At 47.3% G+C, this 16,171-nt stretch overlaps 1 protein-coding gene across 4 annotated transcripts in view; it reads right to left on the bottom strand.

The window, feature by feature from the left end:
- SUSD1 (sushi domain containing 1) overlaps positions 1 to 11,129 on the bottom strand; it is a 129,962-nt gene extending 118,833 nt beyond the window's left edge. For all 4 annotated transcript variants that reach the window (XM_046023878.1, XM_046023876.1, XM_046023877.1 and 1 more), the window contains exon 1: positions 10,883 to 11,129. In XM_046023878.1, coding sequence (XP_045879834.1) covers positions 10,883 to 10,988 — 106 coding nt within the window. In that variant the 5' untranslated portion in view covers positions 10,989 to 11,129. The remainder of the gene's footprint in view (positions 1 to 10,882) is intronic.
- Positions 11,130 to 16,171: the final 5,042 nt, after the last annotated feature.

Here is a 16,171-nt window from a genome sequence, read left to right as displayed (position 1 = left end):
GCGGGACTTCGTCATTTGCCCCGATATCATCAGGGCACAGTATAACCATCCAAGGCACTTTTACTGAGCGACTGGATAAAGGAAATTGCAGTCCTGCTTGCCACAACTCAAAACGCAAGTGGAACAGAGAAGAACTCATCTGTCCCTTACCCCATCTGTGTTTCTTTTAGGGAAAAAGTGAAGGTGTTTAAAATGTCAGTGAGATGGACAGCCGGGTCTCAGCCGGATGACCAGGTCCAATTACTTCGACAGGCAGCAGGGATGTGGAAGGCTAACACACGCCGACCTACTAGAGGGTGACGGGTACATGGCCCAAGATCAAGCAAGGACTTCTACCTGAGGCTCTGTTGGGTATCGTGTTGTCCTCTCAGGGTCTGTAATTTCAGGAAGGGCCCCGGTCAGGAGAGTCAGCGTGGAATTCCATCTTAGTCTTGGCCCCCTGACTACCCGGGGAATAAAGACTCAGCCCTCGTGTTGCTCTAGGCAACTGACAGAGGGAGATTTCCAAGTACAGACAGCCCCGATTTACAACGGTTCAGCTTACAATCTTTCGACTTGACAGTGGGGCAAAAGCAATACACATTCCGTAGAAAGCACGCTTCAAATTTTGAATTTGGATCTTTCCCCAGGCTAGGGGTATGCGGTGTGATCCTCTCTGAGGACACCAGGTGGTGGCAGCCAGCTCTAGCTCCAGCCAGCCAGGCGATCAAGGGGCAGACACCCGGTAAATTCACAACCATTCTGCACCCACACGACCATTCTGTTTATCACTTTCAGTACAGTATTCGATACGGCACAGGAGAGGGGCCACAACTGATTATACAATAGGCTGGCTGCCACACGGTTTTGCCGGACTGCCAGTGAACACAAGGGTTTTGTACACATTTATGGTAGGCTAGGCTAAGCTGTAATGTCTGAAAGGTTAGGAGTATCAAATGCATTTTCGACTTAGGAGATTTCCAAGTTATGATGTAACCCAACTGTAAGTTCAGGAAGATCTGTACTGGTTAACCATGGCTTTTTCTTTCTTTCTTTCTTTTTTTTTTTTTAATATTTTATTTATCTCTCTGAGAGGGTAAGGGGGGGGCGGATGAGGGGGATCAGGGAGAAGGAGAAGCAGGCTTCCTGCTCAGCAGGAAGCCTGACATGGGACTCGATCCCAGGACTCGGGGATCAGGACCTGCGCCGAGGGTAGACACTTAACTAAATGAGCCACCCAGCCTCCCCCTGCTTTTTCTTTTAAAACGAATATAACACAGAAATAAGACAAACTGCTGCTTATCCCTAAGTAATACTAAATTAATCGCGGAATATTTACGAAATTTATTATATCCCAGACCATTAAAAAAAAAATGCAACAAAGTCAAACATAGAAACTATAGAAGTTGTAGTATCTGACTACCATGTAATAATGTAATAAGACTACAAAATAAAACATAACACTAGCATTCCCAAAAGAAACCTACTTGGACACTCTCCCAAATAATTCTTGGGACAAAGAGGATAGCAAAATTGAAATGTCTGGGGGTGCCTGGCTGGCACAGTCAGGTGTGTGATTCTTGATCTCAGGGTTTTGAGTTTGAGCCCCCGGTTGGATGTGGAGATTACTTAAATAAATTTTTTTTAATTGAAATGTTTCGTGCTAGATATAAAAATGTATCTACTCCAGAAAATTTGAGTTTTTCATGCTTTTGTACTTTAAAAAGAGAGAAGTAAAAGCAGGCAGCCCAAGGGTGGGGGGGAAAACCCTAGAATTTTAATGTAAGAAATTGCACGGGGGCATTCCTTAAAAAGAGGGGCCTGGGTGACTCAGTCGTTTAGGCGTCTGCCTTCAGCTCAGGTCATGATTCCAGGGTCCTGGAATCAAGCCCCACCTCCGGCTCCTTGCTCTGCAGGGAATCTGCCTCTCCCTTTCCCTCTGCGCCTCCACCTCCCCAAATCACCCCCCCACATGTTTGCATGTGCCCGCTGCTCTCTCACTCTCTCTCTCTTTCTGGTGCTCTCTCTTTCTCACTCAAACAGATAAAATCTTGTAACGAAGAGAGGGAACGAGGGAGGAAGGATTGAAGGAAGGAAGGAAAGAAAGAAAGAAAATACAGGAGTTGGGAGTTGGGGTTGTGAAAATAGTAAAGAAAAGAAATATTAGAAATTACATTCAAATTCAGTGAAAAAAAAAGTTTCCCCAAAGTCAGTGCTCTGTAAAGACCAGCAGTCATGACACAAATGGGACCGGTGAGAGGAGCAAAGAGCTTATGCAAACACACAACATTAGGAATACGAAAGAGCTTGTAAGAAAAAAATACACACAAGTTTTGTTTTTTTATTACAGATGAAAGATTTGCAGTTAAACATGCAGATTTAGTACATTTTCAAAGCTCCTCCTCCCCCATGACATCAAGCTCCAGAAAGGGATAAACCCTGGCAGACCGGAGGACAAGAGATGAGGACGGCGACAATATTTCAGAAGATGCAGGAGACAGATGCATGGGAATGGCTTGAGACGAAGAACTTAAAGCCGGCCCCAAAGGCTCAGGAATCGGGGCCACTGAGCGCTTCGGAAGACAGGTGTCAGGGATAGGACTCAGAGTTCAAGGAACTAGGTACAAATATGGATAAGGAGCGGGTAGATACCCCGTTCCCCTCGCTAACCCTGGCATGAAATGGAGTTTACAGCCTGAAGGAAATGGACAAGAGCGGCTCCTGAGTATCGGGGCAACAGGCAGAGCTCAAGTGTAAAATGGGTCGCCGCACTTAAATGTCCATCGGGACTGAGGAAGTGCAACCATTTTAACATTTTAACGCAGAACATTTTTTAACTGGTGCCATGAGACACTGTAAATTCATAATCACATGCAACCAACATCCTGGAAATACCTTTTAAATAACGGTTCCTGGGGGCGCCTGGGTGGCTCAGTGGGTTAAAGCCTCCGCCTTCGGCTCAGGTCGTGATCCCAGAGTCCTGGGATGGAGCCCCGCATCGGGCTCTCTGCTCAGCAGGGAGCCTGCTTTCCCCTCTCTCTCTCTGTCTGCCTCTCTGCCTACTTGTGATCTTTGTCTGTCAAATGAATAAATAAAATCTTAAAAAATAAATAAATAAATAAAGGTTCCTGGTCAAGTCCCTAAGTCCAGTGTGATCAGCCATATAAGGACGAACTCTCCCAGTGTGTACATACAGTATGATAACAAAAAATAAATGCCGTACTTATGAAATCATCAACAACAAAATGGTAAAATGTTTGATTTTTTTTCTGATATGAAATATTTGTCTTTATAAACATGGAAGCATTTATATACATCCAGTTCCAGAAACTTACATCAGACAGAAAATAAAAAAATTATTTCATTCAACTGTTGAGTGAATCTAATAAACACACACACACACAATCAAGAAATAAAGGAGCACCACCCACTCAGATAAATTAACGGAAGTCCAGTCTGAATTAGCGAAAGACAGAATGTAAAGTTTTTTAAATAAATTGAATTAAGTTCAAGTTCATTCAATAATCAGAACCAAACAAAATAAGGCCTTGTAAGAAGGCAGCCAGATACAGGGGGAAAGCAACACTGGAGCTAATTGTCAGAACCGGACCCTGAATCTAGCTGAGTCTTATTCATTGTACAACCTTTAGTGAGTCACTGAACCTCTCCTGATCCCAGTTTTTTCATCTGTAAAATGAGGGCTTTGGGCTTCTCAAATTTTAAAGGGCATTCAGGGGCACCTGGGTGGCTCAGGCCATGATCTCAGGATCATGATCTCAGGATCCTGGGATTGAGCCCCTTGGTCAGCCCTGCACTCAGCAGTGAGTCTGCTTGTCTTCTCTCTCTGCCACCCTCCCCCAACCATAAAAACACTCTCTAAGATAAATACAGAAATCTTTTTTAAAAATTTAAAGGGGCATTCAAATCACCTGGGGATGGTGCTAAACCGCAGGCTCTGATTTAGGGTGGGGCCCAGCATTTTGCATTTTTTTTTTTTTAAAGATTTTATTTATTTATTTGACAGAGAGAGACACAGAGAAAGGGAACACAAGCAGGGGGAGTGGGAGAGCGAGAAGCAGGCTTCTTGTTGAGCAGAGAGCCTGATGCAGGGCTCGATCCCAAGATCCTAGGATCATGACCTGAGCTGAAGGCAGATGCTTAATGACTGAGTCACTAGCTCCCAGCGGGACCACATTTTAAGCAGCAGGGGTTAAGTGGCCTCCAAAGTCCTTGTCCCCTAATCAGCCAACACATCATCCTTAGGGTACCTGTTTTGATGACCCACTAGGAATAATTAAGCAAAGTTAACCCCAGAAGGACAGTATTTGGCATGTCCAACTCCATGAATGTCTGTTCCCATATTGACAAAAAGACGACCTGTATGCTGGGCTGCCAAAGGCTTCTCAGACCACCTGCAGGAGGGAAAGCAGTTTCCAGAGGCAGAAAGGCCTCAACTAAAGCTTCTTACTCAGCCATAATTAACCTAATCTGCAGCGCCTTATATGGCAACTTCTGAGTTCTAATTGCTTGAGGGATGAAGTAGCCTCTTTGCGGGGGGGCGGGGGGGGGGTTGCAGCACACACACATCACGGGGCAATGACACAACTTATCCTAAGGAAAGGGGCAGGAAGCACAATCCTGAAAAAATACAAGAAAGATCCAAAAATCAAAAAATACAAAAAAAAAAAAAAAAGAGGACAGGGACGGTCGCTTCTAACCACACAATGGTTTCCACCATTCATCAGCCCCTAGCCCAGTTAAGAATCACCTACAGATGGGGGGACTACTTTGTCCCAGTTTTAAAACTAAAAGCCCTATGACTCAGAAAACCCCTCGTTATGGTGCCAACCAAGACAGCTGGTCTCCCTACCTGGAGAGCTTGTTAAAACAGAATCCCCAGAGAGTCTGATTCGGCCTGAGAATCTGCATTCCAAAAAAAAAACCTCCCAGGTAGACCACACTACTGGTCGCATGGCAAGTCTAGTTTAACCTCAAGGTCAGAATCCTGGGGAAAGAAAAAGCAACCCTGAAGATGTCATCCACCAAGCCTAGGCTGATGCAGAGCATAGCTGGACCAAGGTGACAGTGATAATTATCCAAGGAATGGAAATTCTCCAGGCCAGTCGACAGACCACCGCACCTTTGCTATATAACCTGAGGGGAAGTGGGGGCAGGAGGGCGTCTTCACATCCGTATCAAGGAGGACTTAATTTTGTCCTCAGCAGACTCTGCTCAGCACAGCAGAGAAGTGGCTGCTGTGTAGTGACTGAGGGAACCCCCTCTAGGTATCTAGGGATACCTAGAATGACTGGCAGAGAAACAGGACAGTGGGCATTCCTAAGTCTAGAGGGACAACAAGGCTAAGTACTCTTGGTGACTATTATTGGAACTTCCAGAGAGACAACCTCCATCCACTTCCCTTCAGCACTCTGTATCGACAAAGCCAGCTAAAACCACAACCAACACTGAGAGGCCGAGATGGGTTTTGGTGAGCCCACCGAGGCTGGGACACTTCTCTCTTGCTCCCTGGCTCCGTGATCTTAGGCAAATTGACCTGCCCATCCTCCGGTTTTAATCTGTGAGACAGAATTCTGTCATGAGGCTTCAGTGAGAAACAGAAATGCTGTATGAGCGGGAAGGCACTAGGCAAAGGGCTGATTTACATGAATATTTCTGTCTCTCTCCGTAGATATTGTTATTAAGGCTGGAAACGGGTCATGCGAGAGGCAGGGCGTGCCACTTGGCCCAGAGGTTCTGAGCAGGGGTGAGATGAAGGGGGGACAATCCCAGCTCTGCCACTGGACTAGCCGTGTCTTCCTAGATGGGGCTCTGGGACTCCGCCTCCTATAAATCTATGAGGATAATAAAGACCCACCTCATACGTGGCAATACACGTAAATGAGAAATAGAGCTAATACACGTAAAGCAATTAGAATATGTTAGAGGCTGTTGTAACAACTATTTGGCAACTCCAGGAAAGACTACATGAAGGTCCTGGCAGCTGGCCAACTCCCAGATACACCAATGAAGAGGGTGACGGAGCTGCGTTAGTGCGAAAATCCGAAGCAATATTGTCATGTCGACAGATGCCTACCTATTCGTGGGGCTGATGGTCCAGGATTCTTAATATCTTAATTTACATAATCATCCCCTGCCTGCCCCACATCCTCCCAGCCTTCTGGCTAACACCTGACTCAGACCTCAGAAGCTTAAGCGACCAAGATCAACGTCCAGTGGGGCCCACCACGCGTAGCCTCCCGACCAAGAACCAACCCTCACTAACTGCCCCAACTGCAAAGCTTTTGTGTTTTGAGTCAAGCAGCCTTTCATTGAGGCCACACCCTCGGTTCGTGTCCAGCAAGTCGCCCACTAACGCATTCTCTCGCACCTGACTCACATTCTCAAGCAGGCGGAAAACTGTTTCTTTAATCCTTGCAATTAACTTCCCCTGTCTGCTCTCCAGAGCGAAGGCCAAGAGGCCACTTGCTACCTGGGGTTGCAGAGACAGGGGAGCCCATTTTGGGACGGGACCAGAAGGCTGAGGACATGCCCAGGGCCAAGACCCCAGCAGCAGAAGACAGGGAGGAGGATCTTCTCCATCAGCGTGAATTCCGCTCCCTTACTTTGAGCAACTGTAAGTCACTCCAAAACAATTCACTCACCCCCCGCCATGCCTCCTCTTTCCCCCACTACATGGTGACGTCACGCGCACTTTACACAGCAAGAACAAACTCCCAGGCCTCTCCACCACCATCACTCCCCCAAGATTCTCAAGGCCTCCGCCTGTCCTCCCTCTGGCCTTCCCAACCCAGCCAGTCCTGAGCCAACAAGTCCCCAGCCATTCCTGACTCAGGACTGTGCCTGTGAAGGTTAAGAAACAGGACCGACTGGTTCCACCCTTCCTCACCCATTCCTAACCTTCCATTCCCCTGGGCTTGGCACCCCACCCACCCAACAACACCCTCCTGCTCTACCAACTGTGTGCCTCACACTTCCCTTCCACCCAGCCTCTGACTTCTTCTCCCTGAAATGTCTTTGACAACGATTCAGATTCAGCTCAATTCAGCACAGGCTACCAGTGAGACCCTGAATATACACAGAGACAATGGCCAGGCCGTAGATAAAAATAGAACTCAGACCCGCATGGAGGCATGAGCAGCCATCATCAGGCCAGGAAGTCAAACCACAGCCTCCAGCAGTAAGACCCAAATGGTCAGGATTTAATCGCTAACAGCTGGCTTCCCTAATTGTTGCCCTCGCTTCACACTTAGGACCAATCAGAGAGTGTCCAGTACACTCCCCTAACCAATCACGTAGAATGTCTGCTGTTAGGACACCACCTCCAGCTTCTCCAGGCCACCAGCCTCAAGCCAAGGACACACCAGAAGCCTTCCCCTTTGATCCGCTATCAGGCTCTCAGAGTGATGCCGACTGACTCTCCTGGTGTAGCAAACTCTGTATAAAGAGCCCTTGCCTCTTCCCATTTGGGTGGTCTTCATTTCCCTACCTACCAAATTCCTATTACAAGCCACAGCCCCCGACTCACATGAAGCTTAGTCCAGCAAACAACGACACTAGGCAGTTTGTGTAATATGCAACGTGGCCTCAGTGTGTAGAGTGAGGGTGCCGTATAAATGCGTACACGTGCTAGTGTTTGCTCGTATGCCTAGAAATACACGTGCATCCTACAAATGCGGTGCAGGGACTTGGGCACGGTGTGGCTGGGCTGCAGGGAACTCCAGAGCTTCCCGGGAGGGAGCCCGACTGGGATGGTTTTGAAATATGAACAGCCCTAAGTAGACAGTGTGGAAAAGAGCAGTTCTCTGTTCTTCTCCTCCCCTCGCAGAGACTAAGCTTTCCTCCTTGTAGACCAATTTCGCTTTTGGACATGCTTCATTAAGTACCTCATTTATGGGCACCTGGGTGGCTCAGTTGGTTAAGCCTCTGCCTTCGGCTCAGGGTATCAGGGTCCTGGGATCAAGCCCCACATCAGGCTCTCTGCTCAGTGGGGAGTCGGCTTCTCCCTCTCTCTCTGCCTGTTTCTCTGCCTACTTGTGATCTCTCTCTCTGTTGTCAAATAAATAAATAAAATCTTCAAAAAAAAAAAAGTGCCTCATTTATTTCTGCATTTTCAGTGTCTCCATCTCTACTGGATAATGCCCTCATGCTACAGCGTGTTTGTGGCTCCTTTACCAAAACCATCAGCCCAGGGGGAAAAAAATCTTGCACTGCCCTAGCCAGCCCAGCTGAATAGGGACCTTCCCTTGGCTTCTAACTTCTTTAAAGAGTATCTTTGGGGCGCCTGGGTGGATGGCTCAGTGGGTTAAGCCGCTGCCTTCGGCTCGGGTCGTGATCCCAGGGTCCTGGGATCGAGCCCCACATCGGGCTCTCTGCTCCGCGGGGAGCCTGCTTCCTCCTCTCTTTCTGCCTGCCTCTCTGCCTAGTTGTGATTTCTCTCTGTCAAATAAATAAAATATTAAAAAAAAAAAAAAAAGAGTATCTTTAAGAGCCAGCCAACATCTCTGCACTCACTACAGCCCTCTGCATCTGGCTCTCGCCCTCACTGCTCTGAGAGCCCTGGCCCAAGCTGAGCAGAGCCACCAGATCCAAAGCTTTTTTTCTCTGTCTCTACTCCCACAGCTCCCCTTCCTCTGCTTTCCTTGGATGCTAGACTGGCCCAGCCCTCCTCCCATCTGTATGTGCACCTCTCATCGAAAATGGGTCTTTCCCCCAAATCTGCCCTGGGTCTCCTTCCTCTTATCAACCTCAAGGCTTCAACTGACCACAAGTCTCCATCATTGGCACACACCCCTTGTCCACAGTCCTAACTCCCTAATGAGTTCACCTCTCCAGAAGCCCTAACATTACCTCAAATTCAGGGTATCCAAAATGACATCTTTCTTCCCAAATCTTTTTCCTCCTCCTACAGAACCATATATCCAAGTCACCCAGTCCTCAAACCTTTGTGTCGCCTTCCTCTTCTGTTCACCATCACCTTAAGATCCATTGTTAGGTCCTTCGGTTCCCTTTCTACCTTATTATCTACATTCGATCCCCTTCCCCTGCTATCTTTACCATGGGACCAGTCCTCAGAATTTGTAGGCCAGTCCTCAGAATTTGTAGGCCAGCTCTTACAATGGTTCTAAGCCTAGGCATTCCGTACATCGCCCACTGGAAGGAAACCCACCCTTAAGAAAACCAGATTCGTCAAGGTTGTAAATGAAGATAGAATGCCTACAAAGGGAAAGGGAGTCTCCACCAGGCACTTCCATTTCTCCAAATTCACCCAATAGCCTTTAAGTAGTAGCCTTTAGGTAGTTACTTTGTTCCACCATCTTAGCCCAGTAATTCAATGGGACCATGTCCAACCATTGCCTAGGCTAGAGGGCTCTAACACAGATTCTGAAACAGGTCCCAAGCATCTACAGGTTTTTAGGCACACTGCTGTGGGAGACCAAGGCAGGGAAAGAAGTTAGAAAGCCTACCAGAATATCTAATGTTCAAAAATGTCCCCCCCAAAAAGTTAAGTCATCAAAAGGAACCAGTGGTGGTAAAAGTCCAAAGATGAAAAGAATTTGAGGAAACAGGAGTCTGAACTACACAATCGCCCCCTCCATCTCCCTACATGGAAGTTCTATTCCACTTCAGGATGAATGATTTTACTAAGAAAGCTGGAGGGTTTCCTTATACCCACTTCTTATATCACTGTCTGTACAAAAGCCTGTGATGATTTCCAATGGCTTCCCACCACCCAGGAACGCTGACTCTAAATAACTTGTTCTGCCAACCAAGGCACTCTGCCTTCTGGTTAATCCAATCTGCTTTTCCACATCCATTTCCCACCCATCTCCTATATACCACAGGCCCCATGCTTTTCTGCCTCCATGTACTTCCTCACACTGCCCCTTCCATGTGAAATTGATTCATTCTGCTTATATTTATGGAGGGCTGACTGTGCCCTCTGCTATGAGCTGGGATGCCTTTTCCTCATCTTCCCATACCCAATTATTACCAAACCTGTTGGCCCAGTTCAAGGATCACCTCATCTCTAATGCCTCCAGGTTCACCAAGCTGGAACGAATCTTGCCTTGCTCTGACCACCTACACCTTCTCAGAGCACTTAGGCATTCTGCCGTCTATTAGGATTACCTGGGTAAGTGGGTAAATGCCACCTCCCCTACACGTTTAAATCTGTGTAACTCCTACCACATGTGACAGTGCGTTCCAATTTGCCTGGAAATGGGTGATCTGTTCGTCTGTCGCCTCCAGAAGAGGAGCTCAATGAGGGCCAGAGGGGCGACCTCACATCCTGCACAGGGAAACGACTCAAGGACCATCTGTTGAACGAATGACTCGATTAAGGAATGCCTTTTTCCTGTAATCTGCCTTCCACTTCTTTCTCACCACATTAGCATCTGGTTCTTCACTTAGGTGAAAAAAATTAAAAGGTAGAAAGAAAATTGCTTCAGGTCAAGAATTTGTCGTGCAAAAGCCGCAGCAGAGCCGGAAGCGAGACAGCGCAGCTGGAACGCCCTTCCGCGCCCTTCCGCGCCCTTCCGCGCCCTTCCACGCCGGGCGAGGCTCTCCCCCGGGGGCTCCGGCTCGCGCCCACCCCCGCCTCGCCCCACAGGTCCCCGGCGCCAAGGGCGAGGCCGCCTGCGCCAGGTTCCCCCACCCTGCGCTCCCAGATGCCTGGGGCGAGGGCGGGGAGCCCCTCCTGCCTCTGTGCGCCCCGCCTTCCCGAGCCCCAACGGCCCGAGCGGGCCCCACCTGCGCTCCACGCCCGGGCTCCGCGCCGGCCTTGCCCCGGGAGTGCGGGGCGGGGAAGCGTCCCCGGCGCGCCCGGCGTCGTCGACGGCCCGACGGTGCCCCCGCGCCGCGCCCGCCCCCCGCCCGCACTCACCGTCGGCGCCCAGCGCTGGGTGCGCGCCGCGGGCCAAGCCGAGCAGCAGCAGGAGCTGCAGCAGGCGGCGAGGCGGGCGGCGCGCGCCCTGGGGCCCCCGGCCCATGCCGCAGCCGAGTCCCTCCCGGCGCGCCCGCGACTCCTCCCGCGGCCCCGAGGCGCCGAGATAAGGCGGCGGGCCCCGCGGAGAGGGGGCCGCCCCGGCCGCTTCCGGCGCCGCGGGGTCCCGGGGAGGTGGCGGAGCGCGGGCCCTTCCTCCCCGCGCGCCCGCAAGACGCTCGTTGGCTCCGCGCCCCTCACTCGCTCGCGCACCTGCTCCGCCGGGGGACACGGCGGGCAGAGCGACAGGGTCCGGCATCCTCGGCACGGACGTTCTGCAAGTAGGGACAGACACCCAGGACAGAATGACAGAGCTGACCCTAGAGTCCCGGACCGTGCCAGGACGAAACGTGCTTCAAGCAAAAGAGAGGAACGGGAGATCCGAGGCTTCTTGGGGCTCAGGGAGGCACCCCGGTGGCAGAGAAAGAGGGGTGAGGGGCAGAAGGAGGGGGAATCTTTGAGGAGGGGAAAGAGAACTGGGTGAAGTGGCTGGTGTTCCAAGGACAAGGTGAGGGCGAGAAGCCAACGGTCCAGTGCACCCAAGGGCTACAGACGACCAGGTTGCAGGATTGCACCGGGCGAAGGAGCTGTGGTGGGGGAGGAGCAGACAGGAGTTCCTGCCGCACCGAGGACCTTTAACTTGGGGCGTCGGGAAGGCTTCTAGAGGAAGTAAGCTAAGACCCAGAGGATGAAAAAGACGTTGGAGGGGAATCTAAGCGGTGAGAAGGGCTTATAGAGAGATAGTCTAGAAATGGGGAGGATCTCCTTAGAGTGGGAACAGATGGTTGGAGAGAGGCATTAAGCTTCAGAGATAAGGACGACCTCATAAACCAAGGAATGGAGGTTGCTCAGAAGCTGTAATAGGGTTTTAAGCAGAGAGTGACCTCATCAGGAAAAGCTCCCATGTCTGCTCTGTGGCATCTGGACTGGGGCTAGGGAGGCGGAAGACCAGCCTGGGGCTGCTGCAGTAATCCAGGCGAGAGAGGACACGTCCAGGAGCAGAGCACTGGCTATGAAAAGTGTCAAACGAGAGTGGTATTGGGTGGAATCCATTGGATTTTATGATCAGTAGAATGTGGAGGAAAAGGAAAGGGAAATTACAGATGTCACCTAAATTTCTGGTGTGGGTGGATGGGTGGATGATGATGGTGGAAGTCATTGAGGTAGAGAGACCCAAAGAGACTATTTGCAAATTGGGGTAAGGAGAGGCTGCGGTGGGATGGGAATAAGTTCCAGTTCGAAGGCTTAGAGCTTGGCAGATCTGTCCAAGAGCAGGGCCCCCTGCTACTTCACCCATATCCTCACTTGCTTTCTCTTTCTACCATAAGCTTGCCCTAAACCTAACCACCCATGAACACACCCATATAAGGGACAAACTTGTTGTGCAACCTTAAAAAGAAGTAGTTAAAAATAAACTGTCTCAGCTCTTTTGCAGCAGGCTTTCTTGTTAATTATTTTTTGTTCAGCAAAGATAAGAGCCCCTTTGGGGAGTGGTAGAGGGGCAGTGGGGTTACAGGGGTCTGTCCTCTCTAATTTAGACAAAGTTTTTGTTAAGCTCAACTCTTTGTAAACTTTGAAACCATGTCATTTTTTCTACAAAAATAGATTCCTTTAGGATACTGTTAAGCCGGCCTTCTCCTTCTCTGGCATGTCTCCTGCAGAGTAAATCAGTAAATTTAAATATATCTGTGTGTGTGTGTGTGTAGTGTGTGTGTGTGTGTGTGTGTGTGTGTGTGTGTATACGCATAGTTTTTTAATTGCTGATACCAGGGAAAATAGCCCAAAACCTTGAAATGGGCAAGTTTACTGGGTATTTTCAGCAGGATGGTGGGTGTTGTAACCCTTCTGGGGATTATCTAATTCTATAGGGTTGTGCACCTTTGATGGACTTTTTTTTAATTAGCGGGGCTCTTTTACAACTCTGTAGATAGAGATAGAAGATCACTTGCAGGGGCACCTGGGTGGCTCAGTGTGTTAAGCCTCTGCCTTCAGCTCAGGTCATGATCCCAAGACCGGGATCCAGCCCCGCATTGGGCTCTCTGCTCAGCAGGGAGCCTGCTTCCCCCTTTCTCTCTCTGCCTGCCTCTCTGCCTATTTGTGATCTCTCTCTGTCAAATAAATAAAATCTTAAAAAAAAAAAAAGATCACTTGCAGAAAATTGAAGTGCAAAAGATTCTTGTCCATAACAATGCAAACTAATTATTCCAGTAGAGATGGAAGTGATTCCTGCCAGGTAAAAATACGATAAATCTAATAATAAGATTTTGTCTTATATGATGTCAGCCAGTTTTGCATTTAGCAAATTCATCTTATCACACCTAACAGAGAAATATATGTGTGTGTATCGTATATTCTTTAAATTTTCCTTGGAACCTTGATATCTTACTAGTACTCCTTTGAAGTCAACATCTTGCTGAGGCCCTCAGCAAGGGGCCCTTAATTAGTTGAGTAAAATCTTAGGTTTTCTTTTTATATTTGCATGAATCACGTTTTTAATATTTTGACAATTTTGTACTAGCCCAATCCATATTCTACATTAGATTGTGTAACTCTCATGTGTTCTTTTTATTGACTTGTTCTGTTGCTTTCTTTTATTTTTATTTTGATTTTTATTTACTTATTTATTTATTTATTTATGGTAAAAAGAATTACTTCTTACCCAATAGTGAGTTCATGAAATCACAGAATGAAAAATTATCTCCTGGTTGGTATGTGTCACCAGAATTAAAACAGAATACTTAACCAGTGTTCAATTTGCAACAGTGGGATTATTGCTGAGAACATCTTTAGCTTAAGAAAAATGTTTTTCTTTTAAGAGAGCATGGCCAATACACCATCTTCTTTTTTTTTTTTTTTTTTTTTTTAAGTCTATCTCATTTTAGGGAGCTTTACACTGCCCTTTTTTTAAAAAAATATTTTATTTATTTATTTGACAGAGAGAGATCACAAGTAGATAGAGAGGCAAGCAGAGAGAGAGAGGGAAGCAGGCTCCCTGCTGAGCAAAGAGCCCGATGTGGGACTCAATCCCAGGACCCTGAGATCATGACCTGAGCCGAAGGCAGCGGCTTAACCCACTGAGCCACCCAGGCGCCCCAATACACCATCTTCTTAAGGAGCATTTAGAGAGAGCTCTTTTTGTGTCCATATCTAGATTTCACCAAAAACTTTCAACTTTTGGTTTCAAGACGGCATTGTACTCCTGAAAGTTCTCTTTCAGTAAAGTGCCAAAGATACACACACACACACACAGACAAAATTAAATATGCAACAGTGCTTTCAAACAAGAAAAGATGACATCAATGAACCAGATAGCTTTGAGGAACGTATTAGGTTGCATTTGCCACACATCCGCCGCAAAAACATGCACTAAAAGAGACAGGAAGTAGAGCAAAGAAGGAAAAAAACCATACAATTTAAAATTTTTTAAATTATATGCATATTTGGAGTTATTATTTGTACCTATTAATATAATGTGCAGATTTTATATTGTTTTAAAATTTAATTCAGAACCATTATGTAAGAATTGTTGAAAAAAATGCAAAGTACACTTCCTACCTTTCAAAGCATTTTATTTTGCTCATCTGTGGACATCTTGTTCAGTAGCATCAGCTCCTTCTTCAGGCTTCAGTCTACCCAAATACCAGTTTCCTGGCTCTCCAAAGCAACCTGTCAATTTCTACACTTTAAAAAATATCATTTTAGAGGGTGCCTTGGGTGGCTCAGTCACCTAAGCATCCAACGCTTGATTTTGGCTCAGGACGTGATCTCAGGGTCATGAGATTGAGCCCCATGTGGGACTCCCTGCTGGGCACGGAGCTTGTTCAAGATTCTCTCTCTCTCCCTCTGCCGCCACCCTGGCTTGGGCTCTCTCTAAAAATAAACAAATAAATAATAAAATAAAATAAAATTCTTCAAAAGTCATTTTATTTTTTATTTTCTAAAAATTTTATTTTTAGGTAATCTCCATACCCAGTGTGGGGCTCGAACTCCCAACCCTGAAATCAAGAGTCACATGCTCTACTTACTGAACCAGCCAGGTGTCCCTAAAAAAAATAATTTTAAACTTCATTTTTTAAAACATTTTTTATAGGGACATCTGGGTGGCTTAGTCCGTTGAGCATCTGACTCTTGATTTCAGCTCATGTCATGATCTCAGGGTCCTGAGATGAAGCCCCAAGTTGAACTCCACACTGGGCATGGAGCCTGCTTAAGATTCTCTCTCTCCCTCTGCCCCTCCCCACTGCTTGCTCACATATGTGCGCTCTCTCTCTCTCAAAATAAATATTTTTAAAAGCTTTTTATAGTACTTTACTCATGAGAGGGCCTTCGTATAGTTAGACAGAATGTTTAAATCACAACTAAAATATTGAGATTACCGACCGATATCTGAAGTGCTCTTAAGGGACCTCAAACAGGTGTACAAGATGAAGAGAGCTTCTCAAAGAGACACACAGCAGAAGTATTCTACCCTTTGGAAGCACAGGAAAGAAGTTTCTGATAGATCTAGGATTGATTTGTTCTTGCCTCCTTCATCAGAATTAAGAAATATTGAAGTCTATCTTAATGTATCTTGCTGCCCAGTTGAAACATTCAAGGACAACTTGTACACTTGACAACTTGTATACTCTTGGTATTATTATTCACAGTAGCCAAAGGGTTGAGACAACCCAAATAACCATGATTGCATAAATGCAGAAACAAAATGTGGTATATTCATACAATGGAATATATTCAGCCTTTATTTTTTTTTTTTTAAGATTTTATTTATTTGACAGACAGAGATCACAGGTAGGCAGAGAGGCAGGCAGAGAGAGAGGAAGGGAAGCAGGCTCCCTGCTGAGCAGAGAGCCTGATGCGGGGCTCGATCCCCAATCATGAACTGAGCCGAAGGCAGAGGCTTTAACCCACTGAGCCACCCAGGTGCCCCTTGTTCAGCCTTTAAAAGGAAGACAATTCTAACTTATGCCTCAATGTGGATGAACCTTGATGGCATTATGCTAAGTGATATGGGCCAGTTTTTTGTTTTGTTTTGTTTATTTTTTTCCTAAGATTTTATTTATTTATTTGACAGAGAGAGAGAGACACAGCAAGAGAGGGAACACAGTCAGTGGGGAGTGGAAAAGGGAGAAGCAGGTTTCCCGTTGAGCAGGGAGCCCAATGCGGGGCTTGATCCCAGGACCCTGGGATTAT

Source organism: Meles meles, chromosome 11, assembly GCF_922984935.1.
Source record: "Meles meles chromosome 11, mMelMel3.1 paternal haplotype, whole genome shotgun sequence".
In the NCBI taxonomy this organism is placed as follows: Eukaryota; Metazoa; Chordata; class Mammalia; order Carnivora; family Mustelidae; genus Meles; species Meles meles.
The sequence above is the reverse complement of the archived record's forward strand: the minus strand, read 5'-3'. Positions and strand labels throughout refer to the sequence as shown.